This window comes from Phaenicophaeus curvirostris, chromosome 9 (assembly GCF_032191515.1).
Source record: "Phaenicophaeus curvirostris isolate KB17595 chromosome 9, BPBGC_Pcur_1.0, whole genome shotgun sequence".
Classification (NCBI taxonomy): domain Eukaryota; kingdom Metazoa; phylum Chordata; class Aves; order Cuculiformes; family Cuculidae; genus Phaenicophaeus; species Phaenicophaeus curvirostris.
The window spans coordinates 26,523,086-26,537,352 of record NC_091400.1 but is presented as its reverse complement, the minus strand read 5'-3'; the positions used below and the strand labels follow the sequence as shown (position 1 = coordinate 26,537,352).

General features: G+C 36.2%; 1 protein-coding gene across 1 annotated transcript in view; it reads left to right on the top strand.

The window, feature by feature from the left end:
• The window catches only part of BMPR1A (bone morphogenetic protein receptor type 1A), a 48,629-nt gene extending 35,545 nt beyond the window's left edge, over nt 1-13,084 (top strand). Inside the window, exons 4-12 of the mRNA XM_069863501.1 lie at nt 318-420; nt 1,650-1,749; nt 2,913-3,012; nt 3,925-4,069; nt 4,804-4,996; nt 5,384-5,681; nt 6,271-6,446; nt 7,212-7,342; nt 8,385-13,084. Coding sequence (XP_069719602.1) covers nt 318-420; nt 1,650-1,749; nt 2,913-3,012; nt 3,925-4,069; nt 4,804-4,996; nt 5,384-5,681; nt 6,271-6,446; nt 7,212-7,342; nt 8,385-8,510 — 1,372 coding nt within the window. The 3' untranslated portion in view covers nt 8,511-13,084. The remainder of the gene's footprint in view (nt 1-317; nt 421-1,649; nt 1,750-2,912; nt 3,013-3,924; nt 4,070-4,803; nt 4,997-5,383; nt 5,682-6,270; nt 6,447-7,211; nt 7,343-8,384) is intronic.
• Nucleotides 13,085-14,267: the final 1,183 nt, after the last annotated feature.

The window sequence follows — 14,267 nt, the reverse complement described above, 5'->3', positions numbered from 1 at the left end:
TTAATGTATACAATTGTAGTCCACTCTTCCACTACTTTTGTTGTTTCTGAACAACAGCCTGTGTGTAGTGGGATATGAGCAATCTTGAAGGAGGATGAGGAAGCAGAACGCAGAATATCGAGGAGAAAATGTACTTGCAGTGTTCTGTTTGAAAATACTGTGGGGATTCTTTTGTTCTCAAGCTGTATAGAAACTACTGCTAAAGAAAATATTTCTAGACATTGCCATTCTGGTATTATTCATGGGTTCATGGTCAACTGATGCTGCATATTCAACAACAGCATGCTGGTAAAGCACAATTAATATGTTTATTTCAGAACTAATGGGCATTGCTTTGCTATCATTGAGGAAGATGAACACGGAGAACCCACACTTGCTTCTGGCTGCATGAAGTATGAAGGTTCAGACTTCCAGTGCAAGGTAAAAAATGAAATATAATTAAAATTTATTGTCTCTGCGGAGATGATGTAAGGAAATTGCATGAGCAATTCACATCTCTCTAGTTTATAACCACAGTCATAGAATTTGCATGTTGCCATTTACCTCTGAGGAGAAGGGCACTGAACAGTCCTGGACCAGTAGCGACAGAAAGGACACTTAATGATGTTTAAGCAAAAGTTGGAATAGAATCCTAACTTGTTGGAGTTCTCTGCAAGTTTTCATAATCCAATGACAAAGTGAACAGAGGGCATTAGCCTTTGACTTCGGTCAGCTGTTTCCTCAGTTGAAATGACAACTGTATAGTCAACCTAATTGATTGGAGTAGTTCATGTTGTAATGCAGAATATCTTGATTGTTTTAATTTGGAATTGCTTTTGTCAGCTCATTTGACAGAAGGGCGTAATCATAAGGAGTTATCTTCACAGATCACACAAGCACTCCTTTCAGGTTTCACACACAGTTTATTAAATGTGTGTGCTTTCCTATCCGACATGTAACTTATTATATTTTCCTTTCTAGAAGAGCTGTATCAATAATTGCATGAATATAACTTGCTTTTGATTTAAAGAGGTGTAATTAAGCAGACTATCCAACATAGTGTGAGTGGCGCTGCTTTTTGGAAGAACCGTTGACTTCAGCTATAGCCGTGAACATTTAGGGTTACTGCAAATCAGACCTGAGGTGTCATGATGACCTCTTGAAATTGTTCTTGTATTTATATTGGTGTCTTACCTTCAGATCATTTTTATGCCTCTCCATCTTTTATATGGTGTTTTGAGGATGATTTTGAAGCAAACACTGCTCCTAAGTTGCATTCTAAGAGTTGCATTCCTAAGAGAAAAAGTGCTCGAGGGGTTCTGTTTTTGTTGTAAAGGCAGTATTTAACATATGATTAACTGCTTTTGACCAGGGCTAAACATTTTGCAATGCATGAAATGACACCTTAGGTAGAAGCCATCTATTTCTGTGCACCAAGTAAAAGAGTTCCTTGAAAAATAAAAAAATGTGAAGATAGAACGTGTGCAACCAGAGAGAAGTGGCTCATCTGCCACTGTGAGGCTGTCTCATTATATTAATGTGAGGCCAAACGGGGTGGGTTTTTTAAACAAAATAACTTAAACTTTTCTCTGCACTGTGTTATATCAGTCTGTCCTTGTCCTACCTGATCACTTCAAAATCTGCATGTTTGTTCAATTGTCCTTCAACAGGACTCACCTAAAGCACAATTACGTCGCACAATTGAGTGCTGTCGAACGGATTTCTGCAATCAAGATTTGCAACCAACGTTACCACCACTTGATAGTACAGGTAAACAGCTCCTAGATGTTCACATTGCCACTAATAAATGCTATGTGGGTTCTGTTCTCCCTAGTAAACAGATAAAAATAAGAAGAAATTGTAATTACAGTATGGCACAGATCTGTTTTCTCCTTACTAAGTAATTTTGAGATGAAGCCCTATGATGCGCTTCATATTCTATTTCTAGTTTTCTTTTTCTGTCACTTCTAAGTTAATCTTATCCTCCATTGGTCACTCATGGTATTTTTATTCTTTTATGCAGTTACATGTGTCTTGGTCTGCATGTGGTCTTTGGATCTGTTTTTATTCTATTTCCACAGCCTGTTCTTTTCCCTTTTAAAATGATTTTCTTAAATTCTGCTGTGGTTTTGCCATGATGAACCTTTGTAAAAAAACTATTCTGATATTGTTAACTGTTATCTACTGTAAATTCGTTCTCTTCTGTTGTTCCCAGTGAAAATAGTTTATATTTTCATGCATTTATTCATTGCTAGACAAGTTGTACTGGTGTAACTGTGACTTAATACTTTCTCAGAATCTTACAGCTGTAAATCCTTCATTCTTATTTCTAAGAACAGACTAACAAGTATCAACAAAACTCTACAACTTTGAAATCTTAAGTTAAATCCTTTTTTTTGTTGTCATGCAAATGAAATTATCTCTGCTTTTCTGGTGTAAATACTTGTTTTGATAGGAAAGCTATAAATTTTGTGTAATTTCATTAGAATGGATGTGTTGTATATATCAACTGTCTTGCGTCTTTCTGATGTTTTCCAAGTGGCCTCACATACTGTCACAGAATTGCAGGCTGGTTGAGGGTTGGACAGGTCCTCTGGAGATCGTCTGGTCCGATCCTCTTGCTGAGGAAGGACGATCCCCTTGCTGAAGAAGGACCACTTAGACTCAGTTACACAGGATCATGTCCAAATAGCTTTTGAATGTTTCCAGGGAGGGAGAATCCAGAGTCCCCTTGGGCAGCCTGTGCCAGTGCTTGATCACTGTCACAGTAAAGAACTGTTTCCTGAAGTTCAGACAAAACCTCTGGTGTTTCAGTTTATGCTCATTCATATGCACAGTATCTGAAAATATCATATGTAAACAAATTATTTACAGTAGTTGTTTATTAATAGACTCCAGAAACCTTTTCCATTTTATTTTTCTTATTTAAATAGATGGACTTTTTGATGGCAGCATTCGTTGGGTGGCAGTGTTGATTTCCATGGCAGTCTGCATAATTGTCATGATCATCCTGCTTAGCTGCTTTTGTTACAAGTAAGGAAATCTCTTTATTTATTGGCCAAGTTTTTAATTTCCCAAATGAATGTAATCAAGAACAGTTATTTTATAAATGTGTTCGGTTCATGATATGTATTTCTGACAAAAATTGATTGGAAGTTAAACTCTTGTAATTTAATTTTGTGTTTCTGTGGATAGCAGTTTGCATTGCTAGGTAAAATGAAATGCTCACAGCATAGAATTTAGGTGAATTCAGTTCTTTCCTCTGGCTACAAAGTGTTTATGGTCTTCTCGGCTACACTTGACTTTGATGCTATAGCATGTATTAAACAGGAATATCTTAATGCTTTTTATAGTTTTGAATCTTCAGTCACCTTGATAGTTAAATTCTATCTACTTCCAAGATTAAACTTTGCTTAGTGCTTTTGCAAATCTGAAGGAACTAGGACGTGTTTTACAACTTTTTCTGCTGTGTTTCAAAACTAAAAAATGGACCAGCTGAGCTCTGGCAGTTTGTGCAGATGCAGTTTAAGGGACCGTGCCTGCTTCTGTCAGCTCCAGCCCTGTGCTGGAGGAGACCAGTGTTCTACCAGCTTCAGCAGAAACGCGTGTGTGTCAGCTTCATCTGCCATGGGTCAAGTTTAATCTGTTAGTTTAAACCAAATCCAGCGTATTACACTAGTAACACTGGCTGTGAGATGAATATTAAAGATACTCACTTTCCACTTGACTCGTCATAAACTGATGTCCCTATATGTGCATTAGAACAACTCCGTAACATTAAAAACCTATGTAAGTTACATGTCTGAAGAAAATGGTACAGCAAAATCTGACTTGTTTTGTCTTTTAAGAAAACTTGTATATTTAAATAGCTTTTGTCATAGTTCCATTTACTGCATATTTTGAAGAGTGTTTTGGAGTTCAGCTTAACTTCTGTAACTTTTTCAGGCATTACTGTAAGTCGATGGCAAAGAGGCACTGTTACAATCGTGATCTGGAACAAGATGAAGCATTTATTCCAGCTGGGGAGTCATTAAAAGACCTTATTGACCAGTCCCAGAGTTCTGGGAGTGGATCTGGACTACCATTGTTGGTAAGTCATAAACTAAGGTTTTACTTCACTGAACTTCTCTCCATCAAATACAAAGCTTAGTTTGTACCCAGTGCCTGGGACAAAGCAGTTTATCCATACAGTGTGTTTATTATTTTATATGCAATTACTGTGAAAGATACAGTACAAACTAGATGTGAACAAAAGCCTATCTTCACATAATTAACTAAAATAAAGGGCAAAATTAGATTGTATGTTATAAAATCTGTTGGTATCAGCAAAATTTAAAGAAAAACTGGAGCCTACAGACATTAAGATTAAAATGCAAAGAATGGATAAGTATTGAATTGAGCAAACTCAAAAATATTTTTTTCCTAGTATCCACTGTCCAATAAAAGAGATTTGCTTTTTATTGGTTGATAGTTGTTCGTAATTTGTGATTCACCTATATAATATTTGCATAAAAGTTAACCAGTGAGACAGATGGCTGTTTATAAAACAGAAACAAATACAATGCAAGAGAATACAGCTGAATTAAATAAGAAATTGAGCTGATTTAATCTTTTTGGATTTATTATACAATTCTTCCTTGGAGGCAGCAATTGTGAGTTTGAAATGGGAATGGTGGGAAATAATATAGAACAAATTAAATGAGGTAAAATTTAAAGTAATTCGAGCTTGAAAAGCAGCTTGTCCAGGGGCTTTAAGTTAATTGCTGGGTTTTCCTCCTCCACCTTCCGCTCATTTTGATTTTAATAACTTTTTTCTTTCCTTAGGTTCAGCGCACTATTGCCAAACAAATTCAGATGGTGAGGCAAGTTGGGAAAGGACGGTATGGTGAAGTGTGGATGGGCAAATGGAGGGGTGAAAAGGTTGCAGTGAAAGTGTTTTTCACTACAGAAGAAGCCAGTTGGTTCCGAGAAACAGAGATTTACCAGACTGTTTTAATGCGTCATGAAAACATCCTTGGTGAGAAAGCAATACATTGTTTGGCTGCTGGAGGGCTTTGTGTGAGGGTGAGGGAAGAGGAGGAGGTCTTAGTGGGAGGGATACATGGCAGCTTCCATGGAATAACCAGATGAGCATCCCTTAACGTATGCTAGTAAAACATTTTTAAAAGGGTAGAATCTTGCTGCACTTGGTTGAAAATGTGTCTGCAGCCTGTTTGCTGGAAGATTGGAACGGTAACCTCATGTATGGTTGAAATCTGGGCTTTGACATTGCTAGCTTTCATATGGGAGTGGGTATTTTTTTTTATACAGTCCAAGACAATACAGCATTAGGAATTCTTACTAAATCTGTTGTATAAAAAACTGTATTACAAATAAATCCTAACTTTTTTTATGTATTTCATAGGTTTCATAGCTGCAGATATTAAAGGCACTGGCTCCTGGACACAGCTTTACTTGATTACAGATTATCATGAAAACGGATCATTGTATGATTTTCTGAAATGCACGACACTAGACAACAGGGCTCTCCTCAAACTGGCATATTCCGCTGCGTGTGGTCTGTGCCATCTACACACAGAAATCTACGGGACACAGGGCAAGCCTGCTATTGCCCACAGGGACCTGAAGAGCAAAAACATCTTGATAAAGAAAAATGGAACCTGCTGCATTGCTGACTTGGGTCTCGCAGTCAAGTTTAACAGGTAGACAGACAAATCCTCTGGAAAACTTTTATATGTATTTATATATTTTATTTATATATAAAATATATAAATTTTATATATAAAATATATTTTCTTTTTATGTGTATTTATTTATTTATATTTTTTATGTGTCAGGTGTTATTTGGTTGCATGCTGTCAGTTTTTTTCAGTTTTGAGAGTAAAATGCTGTTTATCCTTTGAATGCTGGTAAGTGTTGAGGTGAAAATAGGTTGTTAAGAGAACAACGAAAAGACTCTCGTTTTGGAAAATAAAAGTAGTTTTGTAGAGGAAAGGAAGAGGAAACGAACTTGTTCAAAACTGGCCTGTCAAGTAATTACTACCTATCAGTTTCATTATAAATTATCTCATAGAAAATTTGAACAATGTAATACTCACTGTTGTTTATTTCTAGATGATCTCTTTCGGGGAGGTACAGTGTATTTTCAGCATAGCATTGAGAAGAGGAAAGAAAAGAAGGAGTTAAATTTGTAAATGGGAGCTTTGCAGTGCAGTGATTGTGTCGTACAGGATTTTGTATCGTGCTTTGTGATAGTCCATAATTCACTGACTTCCTAATATTTACATATAGTGACACAAACGAAGTTGATGTTCCCTTGAATACGCGAGTGGGAACGAAACGTTACATGGCTCCAGAGGTCCTAGATGAAAGCCTGAATAAAAACCATTTCCAACCATATATCATGGCTGACATCTACAGTTTTGGGCTGATCATTTGGGAAATGGCTCGGCGCTGCATCACAGGAGGTAAACTTTTAAATATTCTGTATAAATTTTATACAGGCCCTTGTCTCACTTTAACAATACTTTTCCAGGAAATAATACAAGCAGCTTGCTATATCAGCTCGCTTGGGTACTTTAAAATCAGTAGTAACATTCTGTCCAGAGACAGCTTGAAAATCACTGAACTAAACCTTTTTGATTGTTAGAATTAAACATCTTGGGCCTTTTTTCCTCACTCAAAAATCAGAGTGCCCAGTCTGGGATAAGTAATGGGATGCAGATGAATTTAACGACCCTGCTGTTAATAAAACTTTTAAAATGTAATGGATAGAATATTATTCCTTTGTTACACTTTCTTGCAGTTCTGGTGTTATTCAGTTTTCTCCTTACACATATTTTTGAGAGTCATCCCTCCTTTTGTATCACTTTTCTTTTGTGACCTCGCAGACTTTTACTTGTATTCCCTTCTTCCATCTTAAACTTTCTTCCTGTTTCTTTGTAGCGTGTGGTGAATTATAAGAAGTTATATTCTGCATTGGGTAGCAAAGGCAAGGAGACTGCAAGGAATTATTGTAGCTATTAAATATAATAATTTTGGAGCTTTTCTGGTAAACATATGATTGTGACAGTGATTTTTTTTTTTTTTTATCACAGTGTAATAGTGTGGTGGGTTTGCCTTGGCACAAAATTGAGTTAACTTTTGCTCCTGGCTGAAGAAATCTCAGGAGTAGATACATAACTTTGTTTTATTTTTTTCAATGGTTCCTGATCTTTCATAACTGTCTCCAGGTATTGTTGAAGAGTATCAGTTGCCATATTATGACATGGTGCCAAATGATCCATCCTATGAGGACATGAGAGAAGTGGTGTGTGTCAAACGCCTGCGCCCAGTAGTATCGAATAGATGGAATAGTGATGAAGTGAGTATGCTGGCATGAAAAATCGGTTCACTTTGTTCATTAATATGTAAAGGTATTTTTGTTCAATAAGTACTGAAATGCTGTAAGATAGGGGCTATGTTCAGACACTCCAGTATTTTGAAAACTGCACAGCAACAGTGGGAAAAACAAATGTTTAAAATCAACCCAAAATACCATATTTTCCGTGTATCTTTTCAGTGATCTGAGGAGGAGATTCACTTAAGTGGCATCCAGGGGTATGAATGCTGCTTGGTCTGAGATCTTTTAGATAGTGGAATATTTTTCAGAGTTTTGATTTGAGGTAAAACTTAAGTGAGTTTTTAATTGGCTTTACTACTCTGAGTACATATAGCGTATTTGTTTGTCACATAAGGTATTCTGAGGAATAAGAAGCAATTTCTTTGGGTCCATATATTTGCCGTTTTCTTTTTTTCCTTTTTTTACTGGTACGTTACGGGGTAAGCCATGATGTAACTAAAATATTAAATTAAAATGTGTTTTTAAAGGGCCACAGCTTGAACACAGTAAATAAGATGCAAGTATTTGATTTAGCAAGCTAGATATATTTAGCAAGCTAGCAAGCTTTCTTCCCGAAATCCTTGATGTCTCTAGGAATTCCCTTTTCATCCATATTATTTTTTGACTACTGAAAGAACTTTTGTCCCGGCATCATTTTCAGTGAAAACGCTCTCTACAGTTTTTCTGCTGTATGTATGGAAATAGTTCTGCTTATTGGTACCATTTTTGTACCACTGTTCTTGAGTTGTAATGATAAGTTCTGGTAATGTGTCTTTGTGAAGCTAAAACACTTCAGTTAGTTCCACTAATGTAATGCTAGGCAGTGAAGGGAAGGACAAAGAAGGATTGGAATGTGGTTGTTGGAGGTTTTTTTAGAGTTGATCTGTTTATAGTTTTGTATCAGGAATTTTGCAGAAGGCGTAGAATTTGCACTTTTGGACTTAGGAGTTGTGTAACTTATTATTATACACCTCTCAGGTCTGTCAGTTGTTACAATACTGTTTCTTTGGTTTTTGTTTTGCAGTGTTTAAGAGCAATATTGAAATTAATGTCTGAATGCTGGGCTCATAATCCTGCCTCGAGGCTCACTGCCCTGAGGATCAAGAAGACACTTGCCAAGATGGTGGAATCACAAGATGTAAAGATTTGACGTAGTAAACTGACGTTGGGGAGCAAAGCTGGACTCCTAGATCTTTTCACTCAAACGTGGGTGAGACCCGTGCGGAAAGAGGAAATAACTGAGGTTCAGTGTATTTTCTCAGCACACTTCTACAGGCTGCTAATCAAATCTTTCAGTACTTCATAGACTGTAATACTGAGACCCTCTACACACTACATGCTACATATATGGACAGCCTTGATAAAATACACGTTTTGTTCTTGTTTGAGCTGCATTGAGACTTCAGTCATACTTAGTGAGTCTCCAGTAAAACTCTGGGTACTGAATTGAATGTTCAGATTACAGTGCTTTCTGTGAAAGCCTAACAAGCTATATGGATTCAACAGAGATGGAGAATATAAGCTTTTTTTTTTGCCTTCTACCTGATGAAACCTAGTCAATCCATACCAAGTTTTTGTGAAACAGCTCTAGGTTATGGATCTGTTTGTGATACTACTCAGTTTAACAGTTCCTTATGCCTTCACTTGTGTGCCAGGATTATATTACTGTCATTTGGAATAGACAAGAAACCATTTAAATGAACAAACTTTTATAGTCAGGGCCTCATGCATTTTGTGGCTCCGCAATCAGAGATTTCCTACAGAATTTACTCCTTGCCATTAAGTTATCTTCCAGAATCTCCATTTTAATTTTATTTCTGTTCTTGTTTTGGTCACAAGGAGAACTGCAAGAATGTGAACCATTAATAAATCAAGAAATGCCTACCTAAGTCTGTAGAGAGTTTGAAATAATACATTTTAGCGGCATAGACTGCCTGAGTCATCTCACTTACAGTCTAGTGGGTATCATAATTGGATAACTATGAAATTCAGCATATTTTTCACGATGCCACGTACAACCAGTGTTTTTGCTGTAGAATGCTTTACATCTGAACAGAAGGACCACTGATGATGTGTTTTGCCTTTCTGCTTTTTGGGGACTTACTGGAAGGTGTCTTATCATGTAATTTTTTTTGCATAGAGGAGGGAATCAGTCAGCTGTGGGAGCATGCTGAGACAAAACTAGGCAGAGGAAAAGTTTTGAAAGGCTTGAGAACATGTCTGATTTGCAGACACAAAGAAGGGAAGGCAGGAAGTGTAGACTGGGCACTTCCAAAGATTAGAGAATATAGCAAAGGGCAAGATGAGGGGAACGTAATACATGACCTGTTGAAGATGAGATTTGCAACATGCAGAAGATGTTGAGCTGGGTTTCCCTGATGTAAATGCAGAAGGCACGTCTGTAGGCCACTTAGTGGGCAGTTAAAAAATTCAAGATTTGAGACAAGGTAAATCAGTGGGCGTTTTGAGTTGGTTAGGTGCGTTTGAGAGGAATGGCAAACACAGTTGCAAACTTTGGTCCTCTTGTGCCAAGTATTTGACATGCACAGGAAACTTTAGTTCCCGATTTTTCTTGACTGATCCAGACAAGCTGGTTAAAAACCAGAAGCCCTCTGTGAGGTTACTGTAAGGCAGAATTACTGATTTATAACTCCTTTGGCACTTCCACTTTGACATTAGAAAATAGTACCGTAACTGAAGTTGAAGCTTCAAATGCAAGGATCATCAGAAGAATAAACACACAGTATTGGAAGCATTGAACCTATTTTATAATTTAAGTGCCTATAACTTTGTACTGTAAATCTTGTTCTAGATAACTTTAAAAAGGGAAGTTATTTATACAGTGTGTTTTGTGCTTTAGTTAAAAAAACCTGTCTAGTCCTAGGTCCATGTGTAAAATTGGATACATGCATGCACACACACGTATGCCATAGCCAAGATTTGAATAACAAAATTAAGAATAATATTAAAATTGATTTTAAAAAGTTAAAACTTCAGATTGATTAATGCTGGATTATTTGTTGTCTTAAAATATGTACATGGAGATTGTTTTGATATTTGTTTAAATTTCCTTTGAAAATACAGCCAATACAATGTACTTGCAGAGCTAATGTGACTTGTCAACAATTACGACCTTCTAACGTTTTTATTTTTTTGTTCTAATTCTGTAGCTCACGTAATATAAATGGTCAGGCAAAAGATTGCAGTATTTTTATTTTCTATTGTGGTGTACAGACTTTATTTAACAGTTCTACGTATTTTATAGAAAACTAGCAATTTTGAGGGACTTTAAAAAAAAATAAAGTCATTACTTTTGTTCAGTAATGCCTTTAAGTATTAGTATGTATTCTGGCTGGAAAGTTCATAGGTGTGTCAACTATGATTTTAACTTATTTCAAAACAGCGAGAGATACGTGATATTGTGCCACAGCCCTCATGGTAAAGGGCTTCTAAAAACATTTTGCCGTCCATTGCCAAGATTTATGTGATGAATTTGAAATTGTTAATCATGTCTTCAAGCATAATTTTTGCACAGATAGTTGGAAAATGTTTGGTATGAGCCAAAAAATGTAAGGGATAAGCTTTTTTTTTTCCTTTTCTAGGATTTTTATCAATAAGAAGGAAAAATGTTTATGTGGGTACCTTGCTAACTTAAACTTTAAGAGCACGGAGGTCTATTTAAATTAACCTATTCCTATTTAGAATTTCTTTTCGTTTCTTTCGGAAGTTGCCACAGCATTATTAGCAATGAACTTGGTTTGTGACCTTTTTAAATAATTTTTCCCAAGTTTTCAAGAGGCCATTGCTGGAATTGTGAGTCTCAATAGTTTTTAAATATTCACTTTTCTCCTCCTCCTTTGTTAGGGCATTTGCAAGGCAATAGGAAGGTGATCTTTGGTAGAGTTCTTAAGAACTGAATTGATTTACACATTAGCACGGAAGAAGCGAGCTGACTGCTGCAAAGATGATCTTTGAGAGAAAAGAATCTTTTCACCTTAAATGTAACCATAATTTTTCAGCACTTCAGTTACTAGGCTCAATCATAGAATCCAGTTGTTATTGTCCTGAACAGGAGCTGCTAGTTCTTTGGCATTTATGGTTTCCCCAATATTCAAAAAAATGTTATTGTTAAAGGACCTGGTTGCATAACGCACTCTGCATTCCATACAGAGTCATCCAGTGTTTGGAGCCTAAGTACGTCTAACCTGATATTTTAGCAATCATTTGGAAAAAACCAACTTCACTCAGAGCTAGCCCATTAGCCCATTAGTTTTTATGTAATTAATCATACTTAGTGTGGATTCCAAAGCTAAGCTGTTGCTTTATGCAAAACTGTAGCACTTGGAAGCCTTTTACAGTTAGGGATGGTAATTGGATTCTTCTGTTGGAGTGTGAGTAATCTCATTTTGTTGGTGAGAATTTTAAGCATTTTTCATCCAAAAAAGTATCCTCTAAAACTGGCAGATGTGTTTTAATTCTTTTATTTTAAAATACAAAAATCAGAAGTGTGGAAAATGTTTTGGGGAGTCAAGACTGTGCTTTGGAAAGTTCTAAACATTAACATACTGAGGGGACTTTTTATTTAACCTGCTGCCTGTGATTTCCGTTAGGTGGAAAATAGTTTGAGTCACTTAAGAATTCTTACTGATACAGCAATTGAAAGAAAAGTTTCTGTATTCCTTGTTACCTTGTAAATGTGATATTCCTAAAAAAGAATGTAGGCTTACATTTTTATTTTCTCCAAATTTTACTCCATATGTAATTGTTCCCGAGTTTTACTCAAGGAACTGACAGTTTTCCAAATATCCATCACTTTTCACCAATTATTTTCTTAATTGGTGTATTTAGAGGTATTGAATAAAATGTAAAATTAATATTTTCAATTACCTCCACAGCAATCTAGAACAAAATTTTAGAGCTTGATCTAAATGACCATTTGAATGTGTCTATGAAACCAATCATTTGGATGCATTTCATCTACTCTGTCTTCACAGATTGTATTTAATGGCCTAAAACCTTTGCTTTTCAATGAATGGTTTAGCACTTTCTCGTCCTTCTGACAGTGCCTCTGAAGTCAAAAGTCTTTATCCTGTACCCACGGTCTTTGTTTCAAATAGGGGTGATACCTAAAAATGACTGGCAATGTTGCACGATGCGGTGCTTTATTGAGCCACGGTGTCTTAGCCTTGGTTGATGGAGCAGAAGTGGAGTGCAAGTTACTTCTAATTAATTTTCGAACAAACCTCATGTAATTGTTGCTTTGTAATATTTTATCTTCAAATGCAATTATAGAACCCCACATCCTGTAGTGATGTTTGTGCTCTGCCATGCCATGCCCAAAAGGAAATGTACTATATTGTATACAAGAAGAATAAATAACATTGTAGTTAACCTAGAGAAAGATGTAAATAAAATATGAAAGAAGAGTGGAACAAGACAAATGGTCACACTCTTGCGTGTGTTATATGCCAGAAGTGTAGAATACTCCTTAAAAATGTAACACACTAATGTATTTTGTACAGCATCTGCTTTAGAAGGTGCCTTATTGAGTTTACCCTGAATTGCTTGTTCTGTACACAGATTATGTCCAATGTATCATTTTTAAGTAAATAACCTTATTTTAGTACACATTAGTTATGTGTTTTGTTACTATAAGATTTTGCCTTAAAAATGTAATGAGTTGGAAATCACAATACTGTAACTAAATAATTCCCTGCTTTTTAATACCTCGTTTATAGTTTTCTTTTTCCCACGGTCTTTGAATAAGTTGTTAATAATCACTTTTATTGCTCAACGGTGTTCAAAATTAATTGGTGTTCTATGAGCTAAGGGTCTGTATTCCTTGGACTAAAGCTGGACACAGCAGTAAAACCAATGTTGCCTTCTCCTAATTTTTACCCCTGTCTTATAGCAAAGTCCAAAGCAAGTCAAAATGGAATAATTCTTTGATTTGAACAAACTCAAGTTCACTATGTGTTGTTTTTCTCCATGTAAGTTTGCCTCAAGCTCTTCAAGTAAAAAGAGGAGGGGGAGAAAAAGGGATGGGGGATTCTCTAATTGGGTTTTGTTCCCTCTGTATACAACATTCTTTTCGTCTAGTGATATCCAAATGAAGAGATTTAAGCTAATGTGTGTTGTTGGTTACAAAATGATACAGGTGCTTCTGTATAGCCTGCTCAGTTTGCTCTGGTTTTGTGATGCAAGCAAATGAAGACCGACTGAGGGGATGTCTCATCTGTGAGTACACAAGTCCATAACATGTCAGAATTTATTTTCTCCTGGCAGAAATGCATCGTCAGCTGTTACTTTCTATAGATTTCGCTTTTAGTTCGCAAGCAGGAAGAAGTCAGATCGATCTCTATTCACTTCTTGCCTTTGATCAGGGATAGTCTTAGCTTTAAATAAAGTTTTTTACAGTAGATAAAAAGTTTTGATTCTGAGCATTGTAGAGCATTGTTACCAGTGTATTCTAAAGATAATTATAATGCTTCTTTGTTCCTGTAAAGTCCAGTGTTAAATTCTTGCATTAGAGTGCTGGAGAGTACCATGGAAGGCTTGACTATGTGTAGTTTTAAGCTTTTTTCCATGAGCTGTAGTAGCAGGAAATTACACTACACAGTGATGGGGTATGATTAGCATCTTGGCAAAGTGAACTTTTTCTTCTGGTTCTGGCTGTTGTATAGTTTGTGAGATATCTTCACTGGTTACACTGATAGTGGTTGGATTGAATACTGGGGCTTTAATATAACTTACGGGGGACAGAATGAAAATACTGTGGGTAACTGGAACCATTCTTTTTATGATGAGCGCTTAATATTTGTTACTCTAATGTTGCTTCTTGAAATGACCACAGGACGGTGCTAGATCCTAAAGAGAAGAGCCTTTTGAAAATATTTGGGGATGGGGG